The sequence below is a fragment of the Pinus tabuliformis genome, chromosome 2_2, assembly GCF_031772625.1.
Source record: "Pinus tabuliformis cultivar Carrire ecotype Pingquan chromosome 2_2, CPIR1, whole genome shotgun sequence".
Taxonomy (NCBI): domain Eukaryota; kingdom Viridiplantae; phylum Streptophyta; class Pinopsida; order Pinales; family Pinaceae; genus Pinus; species Pinus tabuliformis.
Window position 1 is genome coordinate 319,879,209 of NC_142300.1, and position 25,624 is coordinate 319,904,832.

The 25,624-nt window shown below is 37.9% G+C and overlaps 1 protein-coding gene across 1 annotated transcript in view; it reads left to right on the plus strand.

The window, feature by feature from the left end:
- The window catches only part of LOC149192572 (glycine--tRNA ligase, mitochondrial 1-like), a 55,578-nt gene extending 34,267 nt beyond the window's left edge, over positions 1-21,311 (plus strand). The window contains exons 3-9 of the mRNA XM_089404646.1: positions 18,329-18,711; positions 19,019-19,136; positions 19,272-19,466; positions 19,666-19,890; positions 19,999-20,058; positions 20,136-20,216; positions 20,498-21,311. Coding sequence (XP_089260772.1) covers positions 18,329-18,711; positions 19,019-19,136; positions 19,272-19,466; positions 19,666-19,890; positions 19,999-20,058; positions 20,136-20,216; positions 20,498-21,136 — 1,701 coding nt within the window. The 3' untranslated portion in view covers positions 21,137-21,311. The remainder of the gene's footprint in view (positions 1-18,328; positions 18,712-19,018; positions 19,137-19,271; positions 19,467-19,665; positions 19,891-19,998; positions 20,059-20,135; positions 20,217-20,497) is intronic.
- Positions 21,312-25,624: the final 4,313 nt, after the last annotated feature.

Below are 25,624 nucleotides of genomic sequence, written 5' to 3' on the forward strand. Positions count from 1 at the left end.
ATTTGTATCTCCATGGTGGAGAAATAGACTTTTGGGCTTGATATATGGTTCATGTGGCAAAGAATTGAAAGTAACATCTTGAGTGACACAAAGCTTGTTGTGGAGCCCAAGACTCCCCAAATTTAATGATCCCATCCTTACACTTGTCAATGAGCAATAATGTGGGAAAAGAAACCTAATCCCAACTTAGAAGTTTGATATTTTTTTCCTCGAAGGCCATTTAGGGGCTTAGGTTTATTAGAAAGGTTGTGGGGTCAAGTTTCCAAACTAGCTTTGTGAATATTGTGGGCCTTACTTGATGTCTCCATTAGAACAAGTTCCGAAAACTACAATTTGTTGGTTTACTCTAGGTACCATTCTTAGATTAAGGGGAGATGCTTGATAGGTTTCTTTGAAATGTGCATTTCATTGGAAAAGATGCTCTCTTTCACACACACATACACACATGGACATCTCTCTCTCACACACATGCATGCATACCCAAGCTTGTTAACATCATAAACTATTATTACAATTAGAGATTGCTCTATCAATAAGCCATTCTCCTTTTTGATCTGTCCCTCTCTTCACCTATTCAATTGTATGATAATCAAAACTTAAAATGGTTCTTTCTCCACAATAATTAGCTAACCATCACCCAATAAAACTATAGGTTTTGATTATTTAAAATAGAAACTTGAAGTCGATAACTATTTTAAAACCTTGCTTGAGAGATTGCATGATCTTAATTACTAGTGCTCTAATCTCAATTCTGTTGACATTTTTAATTCCCAACAAATTCGTAAGAGACAGCAATGACTTCCTTGGCAAGTTCTCAAAGACCTTGCCAACCTAATATGCCCTAAATGACCTTTTGATGCCCCATTGATATTAAATTTCATCACTCTTTTTTGGTTGGTTTCCAAACCTATTGCCAATTCTTTTTGTTAATTATGTCATTTCTTGGGAAATTAATAATTACTTTTTCAATAATAATTGTTATGATTTATATTAAACATAAGAGGTTGCAACCATATTTTTTAGCTTGTTATAGAAATAGTTTGTTTTTTTTTTTGTTTTTGTTTTTTTTTTCCCTCTCTTCTCCAGGTCATTCTTCCTATTGAACCTAATTCATATGGAGTTTAGGTTGAGAGGATAGTGATTTCTTTAATAATTTCTTAGACCAACTAAATTGAGAGCTTGTAGGTTTTTTTACATAATGCTTGCAAAGAAAAATGCATCAAAAATTATTACCTATTCCTCATTTAGAGATTTCAAGGTGTAGCCAAGGATTCCAATATAGCGTTACATTGCTACTTTATAACTCGAGTAACTGATATGGTTGATATGTCGATGCGACCATTCCATTGACTCCCGATAAGCCGGTTCCCAATATTGTGATATTCTGACAGGGGCATAAATTTGTTGATAATTTGATATGGGCTTAACCCTTTGGATTCGTCGATATGCTAATATTTAATATGGAAATGATAGGTTATCAACATTTCCACTATAACTGAAAGTCATTGGAAAACACCAATAAGTCGACAGGGTAGTGGCCAACTTAGTGTGCCACCTAATACCTCAACTTTCCAATCATAGCCTAACACATGTTAAAAGATGACACCACCTTTGACATGTGGCACATGATGATGTTTCCACCATCACATGGCACTATCTACGTGTGCCATGTGTCATTCATATTCATACAGTTAGCATGTCAAAAAGGCTATAACTAGGTGACATGTTACATCCACGTGGCATTGCCACATCACTAGTCGCAACATCATTGTGACATCATCCCTCTAGTTCCTTGATGCTTTGATACTCAGTGATCCCGAGGGCGTTAGTTGATAGCCCTAGTAGAGGGGGAATAGGGTTGTCATTTGATGGTTTGTCGCTTAGGTTGTGCCATATAGAGGAATCTTTGAAACACATTACATGCATTACTAAAATCCTTGAGGCTTGATATCTTCATAAGCCCCTTTTTGTAACTAGCTCCCGATACCATCTCCTATTAATCCATGTGAGCGGGGGCTAAGGCCCCAACCTCCAAAATTTTAAAGAAATGCGGGAACTCTTCCTAGTTCCTTTTTTGGGCTCTTCATTTTCTTCCAAGGCTGAAACAAAGTTTTCTACCTTTAACTAGGTCAACTTTAGCTCAATGAAATCGCCAATAATAGAAGGTCAAATCGTCACATTAATATCTTGTTATGGGTGAAATCGAAAGAATGATGATTTGGGTACCCAAGATATATTGACCACTTCTAATATTAGATCTTGATTTTCGTTAAATAAATTTAATTCTCCATATACTATCCTAGCCATATAAATTAAATCGCTGGTAAATGGAGATAAGCATCAATCCATGATAAGCATCAAAACACTTGCCTCATGATATATATAATAATAAAAATCAACTAGATTATAAATTTATTATAAATTATTGTGCCGAGAGGCGCTCTACAACCCAGTATGGGGTAATGGTAACCGTAAATGTTTAACATTTAACATTTAACAAATTTAATCTAATGTCAATGTTGACCCTAATTAAAAATCAATATAGAGGTAGACGTGTAGGCTTAAATGTTTAACAATTATATGTCGGCTCAATTAAAAAGTAATAGAAGTTTAAAAGTAATATAGAGCCAAGTATGGTAGAGATATGTTATAGTGTAAACATTTAAATCTTGGCTCAATGAAAAGTTAAAAGTAATAAAAATAATAAAATTTGATTTGTTATATTACCAACCTAAATCCATCTTAACCCCGAATTTATCAAGCGCTAAGAGGGATCAAATCATTTATGATGCAAACCTCTTTTAAAGTGAAAAGAGATTTGATTCCTCTCGGCGCTTGATAGATCTGGGGTTAAGATAGATCTAGGCTTATTATTATTGTTAACTATAAAAGAATTAATATGAGTTAAACATACACACATTTAGAAAAACATGTAACACGATTCTTAACCATGGAGATTCTTGACCCACAAATAGGCTTTGTTACAATACCATGACTTATCAATGCCAGATACCTAAAAAACGATAACTCATTTCATAGTCAATATATATATATATATATATATATATATATATATATGTATGTATGTATGTATGTTATTTTAATTTAATTTTATAACATTTTTTTAATTAAATGAAAAAATAAAAAAGTAATAACTACTTTTGAGATGATTTTCAACATTTCTTAATATTATATAGAGGTTAAATCTAGTGTTCCACAGGGATTCGCCCCCCCTAGGGGTCTAGTTTCCTCGCTCCCCCGCCCTCCGGGGACTTGGGGACGAGTAGGGGACGTTTCCACGCTTCCAAAAATCAGGGTACATAGGGGGACGTGCTAGGGGGTCGTTTCCCTGTCCTGAGGGGACGTTTCCGAAAAGGGGGACGAGGGGGGTTGTGAGGGGACGAGAGGCGACGAAAGCATGCTTTAAAAAAAATGTTTAAATTACCAGTTTTAAAACTAAACTAAAGTTAAACTTTAATTAATTTATAACTAAAATTTAATTAATTTAATAGACACGTAGGGTTTTAAGTTATAACGCATAGGACATCTATGCTTGACGTTAGATCGAGATGAGAACTTGGAGAAGAGAGATGCCATCAGCTTGTAAATGATTAAAACTGCTTCTTGGAACACTGGAATTGACTACTGGACTGCTGCTACAAGCTGTGTATGTTGATAATTTGGTGATTTGAATTTTGGACGACAAAAAGTTCTTTGTTTTATGTCAATGAAGTTAATGAACACTAGAAACCCTCAGACTGTACACCTGTGGGAGCTAAAATAGGCAAAAATCTGCACAAAATAATGAGCGCAGTGAAGATATTTTTTGTTGTTGGTTTTATATAGAAAAACATCTGGAGTTTTTGATTGGGCTTGTGAGTCTGAATTGCTGAGCTGTGAAAAACTTTGCGATACTCACCAGTTAGATAACCTGCAAGTGCTCGCATGTGTATTTTCTTGCTGGTAAGTTAGACTCACTGTTAGCTAGTCTAGCCTGTAGCTGTTTCATAATGGCTTGTTTCAGCAGCTGGGCCGAATTTGACTCTCGAGTCTGAGCCAAACTTGCCGGGATTTTCTGCTGGTTTGGACCCAATCTACTGTGTTAACTTTTTGCTCCAGAAGACCTTGTTTTTTCTCCAAGCAATATTATCTCTGTTAGATTAGAAATTACTTAGAACTGAATGCTATCTCTTGTGGTTCTTCTGGGTGCAACAGATGACTAATGTGTGATCTATTACTGTGTCTATAGAATATACATCTATGAGCTCCTATGAATTCATATTACTGACTGATTTACATCTTCTTACACAGACACACACTAATACACACATTAGTTACTTCAAATCACACCACAAATAAGTGGAAGAGAAAACTTCAGCTAAAGTCTAGAATAAAAACTTGCCCTTAGGGATCATCACATTGTCGTGTCAAGTTATATTGATAAGTCAAAGCAAATTGGTTGGTATTGAAACCGTATTTTGTGTGGTTCATGGTAAAAGATCTTTGCGGTTAAAGACCTTTCAATCTCATAGTAAATTTCCTCCTTGTTGATCATAAAATTTAATGATATTTGAAGACACATACCCTCAACGTTATATGTTATCTTTAATCTTTAAATTTATATGATATTAGATAATGATATTCATATCAATGATCATGCTTTGCAGCTTTTCAATTCAAACCCAATTGTCATAGTGGACTCAATTAACAAATTATATTTTATATTTATAAGTTTTTAAGACCCTGACGCTCCCCCACGTTTCCTAAAAATTGGTGGGGAGCTTTTGCATAGGCCGCTCCCGCGTATCCTCGCTCCCTCGCCCCATCATCCTGGAACCTTGGTGGAACATTGGTTAAATCCCTACCATCCACCTATCAATTATTCATAATTAAATTAAAATTCGGGAAGCCTTTTTTTCAATATAAATATTCTTATTAACGTAATAAGAAAGTTACTAAATTTCAGTTACCTTGTTATTTGCCCACATTTCTGTTGAAAACTGTAACTAGTGTCGGTCTTCATAATTGTATTTCATTTGAGTCATGTTGTAAAGTATTTGTCAAAGGAAAGACATAAATTTTATTATAAAAGAAATTGACTTATTAAAGCATGGGTTTCATGCTTGAGTCAATGGTTCTTAAGTCAAAGCCTCCATCGTAGGCTTCTAGGGTTTATATCAAGTGTCCTTGCCCAATGCATAATGTAAAAGACCCTTCTTGGCCTTTGTCAATCAAGAAAGAAATTTATTTTTATGTAAAATTGGTCATTTAGGCAGAGGCCTCCTCCACCAAGTCAGCCTCAACCTTGACAAGTTGGCCTAATTAGAGAGGCAGAAACCACTATAAAAGTGTTGAGAAATCTAGGGAATGGATGGTTAAAAGATTTCTTTGCTTGATAATTGCTTGTGATATACTTTTACTTCTTAGCTTATAGTCTTTTATTCTTTATGTTATTATTGTGTTCTCTTCATCAAGACAATTACCAATATGCACAATAAAAGACAAGTGACAGTATGTAGGTTTCTTAGCTAGGGCCAAAACCTCTCACCTCTTGAGAGGAAAACCCGATCAAAATTCTTCTTCTAGATCTTCAATTGATAAGTACCAAGACCATGACACAGACCCTTGACTCTAGTATCCTCCCAAGAACCTTGTCACTAACCTTGATGCTCTGCTTCTTCCCTTCCTCGCCTTTCTTCTTGATCTTGAACTGCTCTCCTCGGCTCCTTCTAGAGAAATTTAGTCTCTATCCTTCACACTGCTTCTTGACTTCCTCTAGAAAAACTCGGTCTCTATGATATCACTGGCTTCCTCTAGAGAATCTCGGTCTAGATCTATATCTCGGTCTCCTAGAAGAATCCTTCCTTCGCTGCCCTAGGAGAAACTTCTCCTTCGCTGCCCCAGAAGAAGCCTCCTCTTTGCTGCCCCAGAAGAATCTCTTCTTCGTTGCCCAGAAGAAACCTTCTTCTTCGTTGGTCTAGAAGAACCCTTCTTCGCTGCCCTAAAAGAATGTGTTTCGCTGCCCCATAAGAAACTCTTTCGCTGCCCTTTCTTCGCACTTCTCTTCTGCCACTTCTTCGCACTTTTGTTTCACCTTTACTTCACACTTTTCCTTCACCAAATTGAAGTCGAGTTGCTTGATCGAATGTGTGTCTTCAAGTGATGCCGAGTTGGGCTATTTATACACCTCCACACATGTCCTTTAGGCCGACATGTTCACTTGAGGTTAGGTCGACTTCATTTAACAGTTTTCTCCCATCGTTTTAGGCCAACTTGAAGAGGATAGGTGACAAGGCCTTGGAGGATACTTTACATAGACAAGATTGACTCTTTTACAAAGCGTAATATGACTTCATTACATGACAATGAATCTAACATTTTATGATTAGATGACAAATAAATCCTAAAGACTCTCAATAGGAGTCTTGACTTAAAACAAAATCCCTTGCACATGAAACCCATGAAGCAAATCAATATAATAAATTTACTTTTCTTATTTACATCTCATTACATAAAATCATATTTACATGTCATTATGAAGACCGAACTTAGTTGCACTTTTCAACAAAAAGGGCAGCAACTCGACTCATTTGGAGCACATCCACAACAAGTTCGATCTGCAGTTGTTGGAGGCAGAAAAATGGTGCGAAATTCAAGGAAGAGGAAGGAAACCCTAGCGAAGGAGAAGGAAGTCTTTGTCAAGCATAAGAAGTCAAATTTTCTCTCTTTGTCTCACACGTGCAAAGTTGCTTGGTTGTTGGAAGGGTCGAAATTATAGAACTGTCGTTCAGCTGAAATTCTGGAGTAGTTGGGCCGAAATTCTGGATTGTTGCTGGGCTATAGTTGTTGGACTAGAAGAGACTACTGAAGTTTGTTGAATCGTATTGGAAGGCTGACTTGGTGGAGGAGGAAGGTCTTTTGGTTAGGTCTAAGGTCTTGGTGTATCTCAATTTGATTAGTGGAAGAGTTTGATTGGGTTTTTCCCCTAGAGATGGGTTTTAGCGCTGGCTAAGTGCCTACATCTGGTGTCGTTGATCTTCATGTTTTGATTTGATGATTGCTTGATGAAAAGAAGATAAAAGAAGAACATAAAAGATACTAAGAATATCACAAGTAATTATCAACATAAAAAAAATCTTTTTGCCTTTCTGATTTTCTAACAGTTTCCTCTATAAGAAGATGGGGCATAATATTTCCCTTCAAAACCTTTGTAAGCTTTCTCAAGAAGAATTCATTTTTGGTTCTAAGGCCTTTGCAATGAGGCATTGGTAATATACACCTTCCCTCTCAAAATCTTGTGTGCTGAGTTCCCTAATTTATGATACTATGGTAATAATTGTTAATTTTTCATCACTTGTTCTATGCTGCAACTATTACATCAACAATATTTAATAGCATTCAATATCTCAATTTCACTTCTTCAATTTTTCAATGACAGTAGAGCAATAGTAGATAGAACAAATAAACAAATGCACATAGAAAGACAACCAAGATACAAGAGACACAAATTTGGTCAATGACCAGGGCAAAACCCACTTAGGGGAAACCCTTGCAAATATTCTTCTTATTAGATTGTCTTCAAATATTCAGCAGAGAGAGTACATTATCCAATTTCAATTCAATATCCAAATAGTGTAAAAATGCCAAGCAATGGAGTCAACTGTAGTCAAATCTGTTTTGCCTGTAGTCTGCTCAAGTCAACAACAGTCAACCGCTGTCAAAGAATGCCCTAACCAGAGATATTACAACAGTCCAATAATCATCAAAGGAGCTCAGTCTTGGAGGGATTTATGTGGCCTTCTTTACTGAACAAAATGAGCCCAAAATAGTCCGAATTAGAATAGTCAAACCTGGTCAATATAGAGATGCGGTCAACTTCAACAATTTAGGGCTTCGGTCAAGGAGCTTGGATTGCCTTGATTTTGACACCAATGTCTGCGGCCTACTAAAACAGAAGGAAGTCACCCAAAAACACAATCATATCATGCTATTTAAGCCCAAGTCAACACTGGTCAATGTCCTGCAGTCAACCCTGTAATTCGGCCCAATCAGAGACAACTACTTGTACTTCGCATGAGAGAGAGAGGTCTTCCACTTCTGAGCTGTACGAACCAATAGAAGGAGAGAGAAGATGTGTGTTGAGTGCATGAGATTCCTAATGAGGTTTGACGTCTCATATATTTATATGAATCCCTGTGGGTGAAAAGACAAGTCGAATGGGCATCATGAGCCTACATAAATGTGAGGCCGACCATAACAATTTTACATGAGTGAGAATAAATTAAAATACCAACTTTTGCTTGACCAAACTGGGTGATCTTTAGGTCATTTTTGGTCAGGAATTTAATGCAACAATTATCATCATCAAATGAGCTGTCCAAAGTGGAATTAACTCTAGTTGCATAATTTAACAATAAGATCACACACTTCAAACATTTTAGGGACTATTATATTATTGTAGCAATTGCTGTCGAGTCTTAATGATAACAAGATGGTGGATTTTGATCCAATTGTGTGTATGAGGAGCGCATTGCAAGTATCACATATTCCACGATTACTTTGAAATATCCCCTTGAATCCCCTGACAACTTCAAGGGAATTTGCAAACCTTCACAAAAGTAAACCCTACTTAATAAGAAGAAATTCATCGTTCCTCACCATTAAATCTAACCATCGGATAAAATTTAATAATACTAAATATTTTTAACAAGTATTAATTAATTAAACCAACCTAGATCTATCTTAACTCCGGATCTACCAAGCGTTGAGAGAGATCAAATCCCTCTCTTGAGGTGCAAACTTCTTTTAGTACTTTCGGAGTTAAGATGGATCTAGGTTGGTTTAATTACTTTTAAACATGCCACATTAGAAAATAATAACATGGGAAAAACTGTAGGTTAAGAATATCATAGGGAAAAAAACCATAGGTTAAGAATACCATGGAAAAAACCATGGGTTAAGAATACAATGGGAAAGGTGTTAATTTTAGACAACAATGGTATGTTTTATGCTTTAGATCAATTTCAATTTCTTTATGAGCGCAATATCAATTTCAGTTTAGCAATCGCATAAACAGGTAAGTAAAATGTTGATATTACATAAACATAAATAGTAGAAGAGAAGCCAAGACAAGAGGACACAAGATGTGGCGCCAACCAAAGATAAACCCCAATGTGGGGAAACCCTTGATCAATTCTTCTTTTAGTCTTCAATAGTTGAGCATAGAGATAGTACAATTTACAAATTATGATAATTTATAACAGCAGCAAAAGAGCCATAACCAGAAAAGTCAACGCTAGTCAACATGGTAGATTTGATCCTCAAAGATTCGGTCAACTTCAGTCAACTTCGGTTCCAAACAACAAGATGAAACAACCCTTAAAACAATGAAATTCAGCCCAGTCAAAGTCTAGTCAAATAGTGAACTTGCGGTTAGCCCTAACCACAGTCAACGTTGGTCAAACAACCTTGGATTTCGTGCCCAAAACTGCGGCCTGCCCAAACAGAAATTCCTCACACAAAACCGCAGTCAAAGGAAGGTCAATGCTGGTAGAAAAGACCTCGTGAAGTTTTCGGTCAAATCTGGTCAACACAAGGACAACAAGAAAACAACCTTTCCTTCACACATGTGGGAGAGAAACTGCCCAAAAATCTGTACCCAATCAGATGAGGAGAGAGAGATGTGTGAAGATGAAGTGTGTCCAAATGAGGATGAGGCATCATGTATTTATATGATAACGTTGAGGATGAATAGATGTGATTGTTGGGCTTCTGAGCGTACACGAGTTTGTTTGCTGATCTTGACAATTTGTCCATAATATAAATAAATTCATATATTCATTTGTATATGTCAGAATCGAATGACCTCTAGATCAATCCTACACCTCTCGTAGAGAGGAATCCAAGAAAAATATCAGCTGTCATAAATAAGATGACTCATGTGGAGTTTGGCCCTAGTTGCCAATTTTAACACTCCCTCTCAACTAGAGAGAACTCCATCTGCTAATCCATCTGCCAATTTGTGCTATCTCTGCCATCAATGCACTGCTCTGCTCTGCTCTATTGAACTATGAAGAAGAAGAAGTGATCGAGAATGTATCATACCATTCTCTACTGACCCGAAGCCAGTCCCAATCAAAAGAGAGTGTCTCATACCACTCTCACTGACCCAAAGTCAGTTCCCATTAATCCCATATCAATATCGGACATCCTAGCATAGGGAGTACGGTAGTACTATGGTCCCTATCCTCATTTCCCTACTCATTGGCCAGATGAGAGGTACTTCCCATGAGTCCCAGATTGCATGGGTAGGATGTTTCGACAAGAGAAGGATGAACCACTCGTCCTACTCACATGTCGCTAAGCGGTATCACAGGGGAAGAATGAACCACTCACCCTGTACACAACAAACCACTAGGGGAAGGCTAAACTATTTACCCTATGGTTGCTCATTGCTCCAAGAAGTACCCCAAGCCCCCCCCGAGCTCCCAGAGCTTAATGTCCATCTCATACAGGACCCTCATAAGAGGGTCTCTCCACAACTCCAAGTCGTTCTTGGAAGGCCAAGAATTTGACCTTCCCTAGGGGTCTGTCAAAATATTGGCGACCTGCTCATCAGTCCCAATGTGATGGAGCCTTATTGCTCCTCGTTGTACCATATCTCGGATAAAGTGGTACCTGATACCTATATGCTTGGAGCGATCATGAAACACGGGATTCTCTGATAATTAGAGCCCACTCTGGTTGTCGCAGAGGATCATGGTGGTATCTAGCACATGTCCAAACAGCTCACTGAAGAGCTTCCTCAACCAAACAGCTTCACAGCAGGCCATACTAGCAACTATGTATTCGGTCTCGGCGGTGCTCAAGGCAACCGATTTCTACTTCCTGCTCATTTAGGATATCGAAACAAAACCCAAAGAAAAACAACATCCAGAAATGCTCTTGCGATCCACCACAGTGCCAGCTCAATCAGCATCTGAATAATCATGTAGCCTCACATTTTCGACAGTGTATCTCAGTCCATGAGTGATTGTGCCTCGAAGATTCTTGGCGGAAATCCGATGTATATGATGAGGCTCAACCATGTATTGGCTCAATGTGTTAACTGCAAAACATATGTTCAGACGGGAGTTCACCAAGAACATCAGTGTTCCTATTAGTTGATGATACTCAAAAGCACTTACCAATTCAGGTCCAACAACACTAATGCATAACTTCTTAAAATTAAGTTCCATTGGAGTAGTAATAGGCTTGTAGTCCACCATCCCAAATCTTTCCAATATCTTCATACCATATTTTCCTTGAGAGGAAAGTTTCACCTTGCTTTTGCCAGATCTCCAGCCCTAGGAAGTAGTGCATCAGTCCTAGGTCCTTCATCTCAAATTTAGAAGCTAACTCCCTCTTACATTTGTGAATGAGAGGGTCTGCACCTGTCAGAAAGAGGTCGTCCACATAAAGTACTAGAATGAGAGGTTTATCATTTTCAACCTTAAAGTAAAGGTTCGGATCGACTTCACTTCTAGTGAATCCCAACTTCATTAGATAGCTATCGATCCTCTCATACCAAGCCCGAGGTGCTTGCTTCAATCCATAGAGAGATTTTTTCAACCTGCATACATGAGATTCTCGATCATGAACTTCAAACCCTTCGGGTTGTTCCTCATAGACTTCTTCTTTGATTGAACCATGCAAGAATGCAGTCTTGACATCCATTTGATGTAGGTTCCATCCTTGCGAGGCAGCAAGGGCTATGATCAAGCGGATGGTGGTGTCTTGGGCAATAGGTGCAAATATCTCATTGTAATCTACACCTTCCTTTTGAGAGAAGCCTCGAACAAAAAAGCGAGCCTTGAACATTTTTGCACTTCCATCAACTCCGTGCTTGATTTTGTAGAGCCACTTAGAAGTGACAACCAATTTGTCTTGGGGTCTAGGGACTACATCCCAGACATCATTCTTCATAATTGACTCGTATTCTTCATTCATAGCATCCTTCCATACTTGTTGCTTCACGACTTCTTCAAATGATGAAGGCTCATTTTGAATGATAGTGCTCATGGCGGTCAAATATCCTTGATACCTGTTCGGCTTCTTGCTTTCATGGAATGTCCCCCTTGGTGCAATGTGCCTCTCAGCATCTTCGAGAGTCTCCCTAAGCTATGAGGGTCTCCTATTGGAGGAAGAAGGCTCATGAGGGAGTGGATCAATAGGATCCATAGGTTCATTAACATCAAGCATCGTTTCGTCCTCTTTTTCGCCTTGATTTCCTATGTCAGCTTCTGTGTCCTTGCTTGGGGTGGGAAGGTTGTTGATCTTCCTTAGGGCCATATCTTTGTCGAAGGTGACATCATGACTTATCTCAACTTCCTTTTGACCAGCCACATAAATTCTATATCCCTTAGAATTTTCACTATAGCCCACAAAGGTTCCTTTCTTCCTAGATGCACCCAATTTGCTTCTTTTCTCTTTCGGCACATGAAAATATACAGGGCTTCCAAAAATTCTAAAATGAGAGACATCGGGTTTCTTATCAGTGAACATTTCTTCGGGAGTCTTGGAGTCCAATGATTGATGAGGGCATTGGTTTTGAACATACACGACAATATTTGCAGCTTCAGCGCATAAAAACTTTGGAAGGCCTTGATCATGAAGCATGGCACAAACAACTTCTACAATAGAGTGATTCTTCCTTTCAGCCACACCATTCTGCTCGGGAGTGTATGGCGTTGTAGTCTTCTTCTTAATGCCAACTTCTTTGCAATAATCTTGGAATTCATAGGATTCTAACTCAGGCATACTTGTCACCATCTGTCTTACATCGGGTAGGGCCTTATAATGAGGATGAGCAAACCTCTGGTGCCATAGTTCAGATTGTAGAGATGTGTCGCAAGACATGGTTCCCATTGAACTTCCTCCAACTTGATACAAACTGTCAACCCTAAACCCAAGAGTAAAAGCATCTTTGAAATTTCTTTTCCAAACACATACCTTTCCTTCGATAAAAGCCACCTTGAATCCTTTATCTTCCATTGCTAAAATGGACACTAGGTTCTTCTCGAGATCGTGTACATATAATACTTCTTGCAAATGAATCGTGTTACCTTGATTCAATTGAAGGGTAACATTCCTGACTCCCTTCACGGGATAGGTGGTATCGTCTCCAAGGATGATCTCCAAGTTTGTTTCCTTTTCTATCAGATTAGAGAAGGCTTCCTTGTATCCAGTGAAATGCCTTGAGGCACTACTATCAATTAGCCAATTTCCCAAAGTGTCCGGAGGAGAGGCAGTGGAGAGGGCCGATATAAGATAATACTCTTTTTGCTTATTGTTAACAACATTGGATTCATCATACCTGGAGTTCCTTGATTTCTTGGAGGGTTGACCATTTCCTTGATGTCCCACATTCCTTTTTCCTTTGCCATTGGACCTGCCATTCCTTTGATCGTTGTTGTTGAAGTTGCCCTTGGAGTTGTTATGATAGTCATCATCTCGAGGTGTATCCCTTCTATTAGGACACTCCCTTGCATAGTGGCCAAACTTATTGCAAACAAAGCATCTTCCCTTCCTTCCATTTTTGAATCCCGGTCTTCCTTGACTTTGCTTCTTTGAACCTACATTGTTCTTCCTCTTGGCATGAGCGGAGAATGCAGTGGGGTTGCTTCTATTAGAAGGCATTTCTTGCTCCACCATTCTTGTTTCTTCTTGAATGCATCTCGACATCAATTCTTCAAACCCTGGAATTCGATCATTGTTGAGTATAGTGGTTCTAAATACATACCACTCAGGTGGGAGTCCTCTAAGGGTGGTGAGAGTAAGTTTCTAGTCAGGAACGACTTCTCCAATTGAAAGTAGATCATTCTTGATCTCAGTAATCCTCAAGAAATAGGATTGAATGTCCTCGTCCTTGCCCTTCTTAATATCCTTCAACTTATTCTTGAGAAAGAGAATTTGATTAGCATTACTAACCTTGAACATGCCGACCAACCTGTCGTATATCTCCTTGGAGGTCTTCAATTCGGAGATATAGGCCACCAGATGCTTGCCAGTGGAATACCTGATAATCTTCTTCGCTTTTACTTCAGCCTTATTGTACTTGGGCTTTGCAGTAGCCAGTGCATTTGAAGGAGGCTCATGGATTTTACCCTGCACATAATCCATCACTTCTCTTCCAAGGTCAATCAAGAGACATCTTCCATCTATGATAGCCAGATTTATCATGGAGTTTGTCTTCAGCCGGGAAGTAGGATGAGGAACCCATTGAATTTTTTTGTCCTTGTCCAACTGTCTTTGGTGATTGCTCTCTCACTCTTGTCTGGGCTTTGTCTTCACCTCAGCTCTGATACCATTTTAATTTTTGACAACAATGGTATGTTCTATGCTTTAGAGCAATTTTACTTCAATTTCTTTCTGAGCCCAATATCAATTTCAGTTTAGCAATCGCATAAACAGGTAAGTAAAATGCGGATAGAACATAAACATAAACAGTAGAAGGAAAGCCAAGAGAAGAGGACACAAGATGTACCAGCCAAGGACAAACCCCAATGTGGGGAAACCCTTGATCAATTCTTCTTTTAGTCTTCAATAGTTAAGTAGAGAGAGAGTACAATTTACAAATTATGATAATTTATAACAACAGCAAAAGAGCCCTAACCAGAAAAGTCAATGCTGGTCAACAGGGCAGGTTTGACCCTCAAAGATACGGTCAACTTCAGTCAACTTCGGCTTCCAAACAGCAAGATGAAACAGCCCTCAAAACAGTGAAATTCAGCCCAGTCAAAGTCTGGTCAAACAGTCAACCTGTGGTCAGCCCTAACCACAGTCAACGCTGGTCAAACAAAGGTCAAACAGCCTCGGATTTCGTGCCCAGAACTGCGGCCTGCCCAAACAGAAATTCCTCACACAAGACTGCAGTCAAAGAAGGTCAACGCTGGTCAAAACAGCCTCCTGAAGTTTTCGGTCAAATCTGGTCAATGCAGGGACAGCAAGAAAAAGGCATTTCCTTTGCACGTGTGGAGAGAGAAACTGCCCAGAAATCCGTACCCAATCAGATGAGGAGAGAGAGATGCGTGAAGATGAAGTGTGTCCAAATGAGGATGAGGCATCATGTATTTATAGGCTAATGTTGAGGATGAATAGATGTGAGTGTTGGGCTTCTGAGCTTACATGAGTTTGCTGGCTATCTTGACAATTTGTCCATAATATAAATAAATTCATATCTTTATTTGTACATGTCAGAATCAAATGATCTTTAGATCAATCCTACACCTGTTGGAGAGAGGAATCCAAGAAGAATATCAGCTGTTATAAATAAGATGACCCATGTTGAGTTTGGCCCTAGTTGCCAATTTTAACAAAGGCCATGAGTTGGAGTCTGAAAATGTTAAACAAGACATTACAACATCTCTACTATAAGAATTTTATATTTTATGTTTTATTTATTTATTTTTTAATTTTATTTTGACTAAGTCAAAGTTTTTAGGCAAAGCTATTTATGAGAAGGAAATGTTGGCAATACTCCATGCACTTAAGAAATGGCGACCCTACCTAATGGGAAGACACTTCAAGGTAAAAACGGATCATGATAGCCTTAAATACTTTTTAGAACAAAATATTAAACATTACAATATAGCTACCATACTCTGACTCGCTACCACACTCTAGAACACCTTATGAACCATGATTACAAAATTGATATTCAAGTGGTAATTGTTTTTGTGTGGAAAGGAGTCATTTCAATCCTATTACAAATCCAATATGGCAACTTATCTGGAATCTAGAATTTAAAATAAATACTATAATTATTGATAATAGACATACTGGTCACAATATGATGAGAGATACAGACGATAATACATTGAAATCGAAACCGAATGCTTCACGGTTGAAAAATTGCCCCATAAATAAATAAAAAATTTCATTTTATCACCTTTTGACTTGGAATAATCCCATGCCACGATCCATCCTCAGCACTACCTGACCAAACCTTTGGGGCTTTACATCCACCCCTGATCCTTTACTAAACAGTAACATACAAGGAACGGAGTTACAGGCCAATAAGAGAATCCAATCCCTTCAAGCCAGGAAATCCTAGCTCAGCTTCATATACACTGATGAAGCCGAAGCCTGGGTTGCATGCATCTAATCCAAGCCTCCTGTAGATTCTTCAAATTTTTCATCCAAAACACACCTCACACCCGTTTTCAGATCTTAAATCACCTCATCAGAAACCCGATTTCTGGACTTGAGAGGGTTTACAGTACTACTGCAGCAGCAACAATGGGGACAGCGGAGACTGATGCTGAATCACTGAGAAAATTAGTTATTGAATAACAGAACATAGTGGACAAGCAAGGTGACGAAGTTCGTGCCCTCAAGGCTTCCAAAGCTTCAAAAGAGGCCATTGAGAATGCTGTCAATCAACTGAAGGAATTGAAGTTGGAGGTTCAATCTGTTTCCAAAGAACCTCACTCTAGGCTCTCAGAGGATAGCGGAACCGCTATGAGCAAAGAGGCTTTCAAGGCAGGCCTTTAACAATACGTTGGAGAGGAAGTTATTCTATATACCCTCTTTCAAGATTTACAGAGGTGTTGCTGGGTTGTATGATTATGGCCCTCCGGGCTGTGCCATCAAGGCTAATGTCATTTCCTTTTGGCTACAGGTTAGTTATCATTTTTCTGTTCGTTAGTTGTTTTAATGTTTTGTTCGAGTTCTATTCACTCCCCCCACCATTTTCTTCGTAAATTTGTTTATAATAATTTATCGTATCACAGAGCCTGATTTTTATTTCCAGTTGTATTGCTCTCTACCCCAGCTTTACCCTTTCAAAGGCTGTCTATTTAGTGCATGATTGCTAAAGAAAAAACTTCTATGTCCATTCCCGATGGGCCTATAAGCAAAAATATAACTGCTAAGCAATGAGGGTCCCTATCATTTATATCAGTGGATCTCTCATTCTTAGTGCATTAGATTGCTTAACTAAGTCTTCTATGTGCCTAGCTTCCTTTGTTTCACGCTGATTATAATACTGCCCTCAAGGCTTCCAAAGCTTCAAAGGAGGCCATTGAGAATGCTGTCAATCAGCTGAAGGAATTGAAGTTGGAGCTGCAATCTGTTTCCAAAGAGATTCAGTCTAGGCTCTCGAAGGATAGCGGAGCCGCTATGAGCAAAAGGGGTTTTGGGCAGGCCGTTAACAATACATTGGAGAGGAGAGGAGGTTATTTTACATACCCTCCTTCAAGATATACAGTGGTGTTGCTGGGTTGTATGATTATGGCCTTCCGGGCTGTGCCACCAAGGCTAATGTCATTGCCTTTTGGCGACAGGTTGGTTATCATTTCTCTGTTCGTTAGTTGTTTTAATGTTTTGTTCGAGTTCTATTCACTTCCTCCACCATTTTCTTCATAGATTTGTTTATGATAATTTATCATATCACAGAGCCTGATTTTTATTTCCAGTTGTATTGCTCCCCACCCCAGCTTTACCCTTTCAATGGTTGTCTATTTAGTGCGTAATTGCTAAAGCAAAAACTTCTATGTCCATGCCTGATGGGCCTATAAGAAAAAATATAACTGCTAAGCAACGAGGGTCCCTAACATTTATATCAGTGGAGCTCTCATTGCTAGTGCATTAGATTTGCTTACCTAAGTCTCCTATGTGCCTAGTTTCCTTTGTTTCATGCTGATTATATTACTGCATGTTTGTCACTGTTGTCGGTCGTTCCTCTGTTGTTCTAAGGTCCTGACTCCTGACGTCTCTTAGTTTCAGTTTTTAAATTTATTTAAAATAAAATTATTTACTCTTTATTGGTTCATTTGACAAGATGCTTCCTTTTATATCTGTGCTGCAAATGTGCCTTTCCTCATTCCAGGTTTATTACAATGGAATGTAGTCAGATCCCTTTGGTTGAGAAGCCATGTCTGGGGTATCTATTCTGCTAAATTCTGTAGGATTGCACCTGGTCTCAATCACACAAAACTGTGAGCCTTAGTGGGGTCTAAGAAATGCCCCTGCTTTACAAACTAATAAAGACTGGTAACTAGTAATTATCTATTTACTATTTGTCTGGGATATTTCTGGCTCTTGCTAATCTTATCATAGGCCTACCATTCTCTCACTCTTATGCCAGTCAAAGTTTGGGTTCTAGTTTAAAGCTTAGCTATCTAGCATGGCCACAATATTGTGATAAATTAGTTTAAACTGGTAGTTGGATGTGGCCCATAGTACATGGATGTATCTTGTAACAGTTGCATTTTGCACAGTATAATATCAATTTTACTGCTTGTTGTTTAGAATCTGAAAACAATTATGATGTGATTTAATTTTGCAGCACTATGTCTTAGAAGAGAACATGTTGGAGGTTGATTGCCCATGTGTCACGCCTGAAGTTGTCCTGAAAGCATCTGGGCATGTTGACAAGTTCACAGATCTGATGGTGAAAGATGAGAAAACAGGAATGTGTTATCGAGCAGATCACTTGCTTAAAGATTACTGTAAAGACAAGCTTGAGAAGGATTTATTATTGTCACCAGAGAAGGTAATTGAATTGAAACAAGTGCTGGCAGTTCTAGATGAGCTTTCTGCTGAAGATTTGGGTGCAAAGATCAAAGAATATGGAATAACTGCCCCAGATACAAAAAATCCTCTTTCGGATCCCTATCCATTCAATCTTATGTTTGCCACCTCTATAGGCCCATCAGGCTTGAGTCCAGGGTAAGCGTTGTCCGTGATGCTAACCTTCATCAATTTATTACAATTTTGGACTTATTGCTTCAGTGCTCTGTGTTTTGCATACTAGAAAATACATAAACACAATTAGATTCTTTTTATGTTGTATTTCAGATGCAATAAATTGAGTAGTGCCATTCAGAATCAGGGTAGATCTATTATTTATTAATAAGAAAATTTGAGAAACCAGTAATCTGAAGTCTAATGATTCCCATGTACTTCGCTTTTTCTTAAATGTCAAATGAGATTCTTTTTAAAGAGGTATGTAATAGCTTTGGGTTTCATTCTGCAGATATCTACGTCCAGAGACTGCACAGGGCATTTTTGTGAACTTTAAGGACCTTTATTACTACAACGGAAACAAGCTTCCATTTGCAGCTGCACAGATTGGTCAGGCCTTCAGAAATGAGGTATACCGTCATTTCTATTATTTATCGATTTCTCTTCAAATCTGGTTTCTCATGCATCATTCAATTTCTCTTCCTGTGTGCATTTACTGTGCATTATAATTGCTTTGGAATGACTATCAGTTGTAAACCTTACAGATATCACCCCGTCAAGGGCTCTTGAGAGTACGAGAATTCACTCTTGCTGAGATTGAACACTTTGTTAATCCCGATGATAAATCTCATCCAAAGTTCAAAAATGTTGCTGATTTAGAATTTTATATCTATTCTAGAGAAGAGCAAATGGCTCTAAAATCACCCTTGAAGATTTGTCTGGGGGAAGCAGTCACAAAGGTTAGATTTCTTTTGATGTCAACGTGTATACAAATCACAATGGCATTCAATATTATAGTTAATCAGCTCAGATAAGTAAGTGCAGCATTGTCAAATGCTTGATAAGTCTCTAGTTCGTAGCCTGCTATGACAATGATATCTCAAATTGTTTCTTTGTCATGCTCCGATTGAAAATATCAAGTTGCCTTCTTATGGACAGGGCACTATTAACAATGAGACGCTGGGGTACTTCATAGGAAGGACCTACTTGTTTCTAACAGCACTTGGAATTGATAAGGAGCGTCTGCGTTTCAGGCAGCATTTACAGAATGAAATGGCTCACTATGCTGCAGACTGTTGGGATGCAGAAATAGAGTGTTCCTATGGATGGGTTGAATGTGTTGGTCTTGCAGACAGATCTGCTTATGACTTGAAGGCACACACTGTAAGGTTTAAAGTAAATTTTGAGTTCTGCAATAATATATTTTTGGAAGTCACAAGCTTTAAATGCAAGTTATAATCAGTTAAAACTTGTAAAACTGTAATGGAACAGGAAAAAAGTGCTGTGCCTCTTGTGGCCCATGAAACGTACCCAGAACCCAGGGAGGTAGAGGTGAGTAATAGCAATGAATGCCCAAGTTTTGTTATATATTTTTGTATAGACAGTTTATTGCCAGTCTTTTTGTGCAGAAATTAGTTATAACACCAGCAAAGAGAGAGTTGGGGCTGGCATTTAGGAAGAATCAAAAGATGATTGTTGAAGCGTTAGAGGTGAATACTACCCTTACGTTCTCTCCTGATTTTTATAATAACATGTTAATGGTGCATGCTGCAGGAAGAAAAAGCCAAAATGGTAATTTATTTCTTCCAGGTTTTATTTACCTTGCTTTTTAAGCTTATGTGGACTTTGAATCTTCTACCTATCTAAAGTGTTACATGAATTCATTGTATCTTATCATCTCTTCCATTCTTCTAAAAGTTTGGGTGTGCTGAATGGAAGAGCTGGCTCATCTTGCTTCTGATGGTTATCTTTTGTTGTAACATCCTGCCAGGCCATGAGTGAAGCAGAAGCTATGGAACTTGAAGCTCATTTGGAGTCTGAAGGGAAGGCACCATTTCAAGTTTGCACACTTGGCCAAACTGTCACTCTAACGAAGGACATGGTATCTATATCTAAAGAAATAAAAAAGGAGCACCAGAGAGTTTTCACACCTTCTGTGATTGAGCCATCATTTGGTATTGGTAGAATCATTTATTGCTTGTATGAACATTGCTTTTATACACGACCAAGTAAGGCTGGGGATGAGCAATGCAACGTTTTCAGGTTCCCACCACTATTAGCACCAATAAAATGTACAGTGTTCCCTCTGGTGCAAAATGAGAAATACGAGGTAACAGCTCAATTTATTTCAAAGTCATTGACTGGAGCAGGTATATCACACAAGATAGATATAACAGGCACCTCCATTGGGAAGAGATATGCAAGAACGGATGAGTTAGGTGTGCCATTTGCAATAACAGTTGACTCAGAAACATCAGTAACCATTCGAGAGAGGGACTCAAAAGAGCAAATACGAGTTTCAGTGGAAGAGGTGGCTTCTGTTGTGAAGGAGGTGACAGAGGGCCAAAGCACATGGGCAGATGTGCTTTGGAGATACCCAACTCACACAGCCAACACTACAAATGATTAATTTCATTGTAATTTTTCAGGGGATCTTGTGGAAAGGTTCCTTCCTCTCCCTACACTTATGTATCTACTTTAATTCAAAGCATGCATCGTGTATTTTTTAGGTGCCCTCCGATATTATCTGAACATTATCTATTATTATCTTGACTGGTAATTACTGGTTCATTTTGTCTGGTGAAGAGTTTGATGAATTTGTGAAGTATTCTTTAATATTTTTAGGATTGATATCCTCAATTAGTAGTATTAGATTGTCATTGTCTTTTTTAAACAGTTATATATAGAACAATAACCATCTTGTTTAAAACATGAGACCCTTCTACTTAGTTTTTTTGCGGGACACTAGGAGGCAACATTACTGTTTCATTTGATTCCGAATTAAAATTAATGGTTATTCATGTTGGATTTGACATGGACCAGTCAATCTTTACCATGTTCTGTACAGTAACATGTTGGAGTAAATGTATTTGAGTTGTACATAGTGGTTATGGTGGTGATTAGACTTGTCTTTTGGCATTGCATTTTATTTTAAATGCATTGTGGTGGTATGTTGTCTCAATACATGACATTGTTTTGTTGATCTATTTATGAATTATTCTTTGATCTTTGTAGGATTGAGAATCCTCGATTAATGGTTTTAGATTGTCATTCTTTCTTGTTTTAACCATTTATAGAGTATTTCTTAATCTGTTCAAAAAATAATTCACTTTGTTTTAAACATGAGACTCTTTTAGTCAGTCAACATAACTGTTCCATTTTGACTCTGAATAGAAGGAAATGATGATTATTCATCTTAGATCTGACATGGACATTCGCTACTGTAACATGGAGTAAATGTTGGTGAGTTTTACATAGTTGTTATGGTAGTGATTACACTTGTGTTTTGGCATTTCCCCTTATCGTTTCAATACAGGGCATTGTTTTGTTATTTCATTCGTGAATTATCTTATCTAAATTTGATCTTAGTACTGGATGAGACACTACAGATGCATATCGACCAGAGGCTTTTTGACAGCTGCCCCTTACGTGTTTGGGTAAATATGGTTGAGGTGGAGATGCATTTGATTAATTTCTGAGTTGAAAATGTTACTATATAGGGTTTGTCATGGTTATGGTGCAACAGAGAAATTACAATCGATATGTTCACGTGAACAAAAGATTTGAAGTCTGTTTTTGTCTTGGTCTAGAAAATGCGTGGGTTTTATGAAGTCCGTGTTCCTAGGGTAGCCAGGTAGTTATGATTAACAAATTATTGTGCGAAGAGATAATTGAAGTTTGTGCTATTAGTAGCATGATTAGCAAATCACTATACAGAGAGAACAGGAGGTGTAGATTAGTTGATTTGTGTGGTGTTTAGTCCCTATTAGGTCACTGGTTCAAATCTCAGGGGGAGGGGTTGAGGATGGAAGCCACCTATGGTGGATAAAAACTGTCCGCCATGGGGCTTATAGACTTGAATGAGCCTAGCATGATCTTGGTGAGAACATGACACAGATAGGCTGATTGTTCTTCCCTCCAACATTGGGGCTGGCCCTGTCATAGGCTCAGCCTAGTTGGAAAAAAGATAAAAAGAAGAAAACATAAAGAAACAAAAGAGAGAACTTAGCAACAAATACAAGATTATTTGAGTTGGTGTTGTAAATTTGAGGTCAGTGGGAGCATTTCTTTTGTAGCCGGAGTTCAAATTCTGTTGTTTACCTACAATACATTTTTCTTGGAATTACTATTCCAGGTTTTAATTGCACTCTAATGCTTCTATGGAATATTGCTTGTTGGGCAGCTTGTCATTGCTTTTGGCAAAGGGGCAAACTCCGTCAATTTTGTGGTCTTTTGCAATTTATTTTACTATTGTCTGAGTTAAAATGAAAGAGTGTTGGGTTTAACGAAACACATGATGTCATCATCTGGGATAATCCTATTTCTCATGTTCATTTGACACAATTTTTCCCAAAAATACACATTGATGGGTGTAGTTACTAACCCAAATTCGCATGGTCACTTGCAGTTGAGAGGTTTTGTGTGTTTTTTTAAAATAAAGCAATCTTCTCTTTTTTTTTTGGCTGAATCTAAACATATTTCCCATCAATGTAGGAGTACTACTTGGAAAAGGTCACCCCCAGATTCCCAGGAAGATGCCATAAGTACCAACGGCGGGGAATTGAATCACGATACTCATCTTTCTTTTTGTTGTGCCATGTTTGAATTAGTCTTTGCAGGATTGTTATCTTTGGTGAGTGGTTTAGATTGTCATTATTTATTGTGCTTTCCATTTTTTGAACTTATAAAGGCTATTTTTTAATGTATTTTAAAGCAGTGTTGATTCACACTTGATGAGACCTTTTTATTTATCGATGTTACCCTTCTATTGGGCTTTGTTGTTGAATAGGACACTGATCACTAATTTAGAATTTGAAATGAATGGTTAACGCATATGAAGTTTTGTTAGGTTTCAATAGTGTTACAAATGTAACACCCTTGCATCTATTATGACGGGTATACACATATTTGTATAATTGAGCATCTCAACCTATTATTTCGTTACTGGTAGAAACTCTATTTTATTATAAAGAAAGTTATTATGAATGAAATTCATTCATAGGGCCAAATTGTATGAATGCTTTATTATTATTATTATTTTGATGTTAATCATGCATTAACACTTTAATTAATATTAAATTAAAATAAGCATATGCTAATGCTTGAATGATGTTTTCATTAATAATTATAATAATAATAATTAATTAATATTTAAAATAAATTGATTATGGGTTAATGTTTTTATTAATAATTAATTAGGAATTATAATATTACTAATTAATTAATGCTTGGAATTAATTAATTATGAATTGAGGATTTAATAAAGGTGTAGTCTAACTTATAGGTGAAATGGTCTTTTTTATGACATTCTTTGGGTTAATTTTAATCAAATTATGATAGATTTTAAAAACTTGAATTTAAGTTGTTTAATCTGTAGAATTTGAGTGCCTTGGGAGTTTTTTAGGGTGTTGAATCTATATATGCATTCAAAAATATTTTATAAACAACAAAAAATCACATTCTTTCTTAAATTTGTTTTACCAGTTTTCGGTGAAAAAAGTCTATTTCGTCTTTAAGTTACACTCCCTTTAATAAATAATTGATTAATCCTTATAATATTAACAATTAGTAATTATTTAATGAGGAAAATCGATGACATGCTAGAGTTACGTGGGGATGGGGTCTAATGTGAACCACCATATCCATCTCATCTAAATTTAATGTAGAGTTTCCCCAAGATTGGATAGGCCACTCTAACCTGATTTGGGCATTAATGCGAAAGGGGTGTTGTTCCAAATATGTTCCCTTCTCGTAAATTTAAAGGGTAATGTGTTCCAGAACGTAGTGCAAGGGAAAATAGTGTCGTCTCGGCCTCACTTTGGAGGTAGTTCAAACTGCCATAAATATACGAGCAAATTAAAATAAGGGTTTGATTTGCTCTTGCAGGAAGTCTGGAGGAAAGACTAGTGATAGTAACTGTTGAAAGAACTTTTCTTTTGCACTAGATTGTTTCCACTGAACTTCCAGTTTTTCTCGATATTGCCAAGCATAAGTGCAGATTAAAATTCAATGTGTATTGGGTTCTTGGTAGGACTTATAAACAACAAGTGCTTGTTGCGGCTGATAAACCATTGATGCTTGTCTCTGACTGAGAAAGCACCGGCACAATAAGTCACTAGTGCTTTATGGGATTGGTAAACCATGAGTGCTTGCTACCATTGAAAAAACACCTATGCTTGTCCATGGTTGGTAAACCACTTGTAAGTGATTTCACTCCCTCAGCTCAATTGACATATTGCTCAGAAACTATTATTTAGCCTTCACACTGATCCAGGGGATAAAAAATGTACTAAAAAATAAAAGTGCTCAAATTCTTCCAAAACTAGCGCGAAATCATAGATCTCGTCGTTCTGATTCCAATTACACTTTAATCCCTTGATTCTGACACCGTATGAGGAAGTTATCACGTTCTGAAGTTTTTGGCAAATAATAAAAAAATCCACTGGCAAGGTTGACGTGCAGTGTACGGATGCCACGTGGTAGTCTGTAACTACATGGTGTTGACGTCAGCAGGTTGACTGTGCAGCATGGAGTCGATCAGAATTGGACACGTCGCTGAATCGTACAAAGACATTTGGCATGATTTGATTGATTGGTGATTTTGGTTGGGCCAATTGCAGGCCACCACGTGGCCCAATCAATAATTGACATGTGGCCTTGGGCTTTGGTTCGTTGGTTAAAAATTTGTTTATTCAACCGACCTCCCGGGGGTTCGACCCAGTGACCTCCGTAACACAAACTTCTGTTCCACCACTACACCACACGTTGGTTCTTATTATACATAGCGGGTGAGTTTTATTTAAAGACTGACTATTGGCGGTTTGGGGAGGGCGCTGGCCCAACTCCAAGTCATATGATATGTAATGTGAGTGTGTGCCAAGGAGGGAGGGGCGAGGCA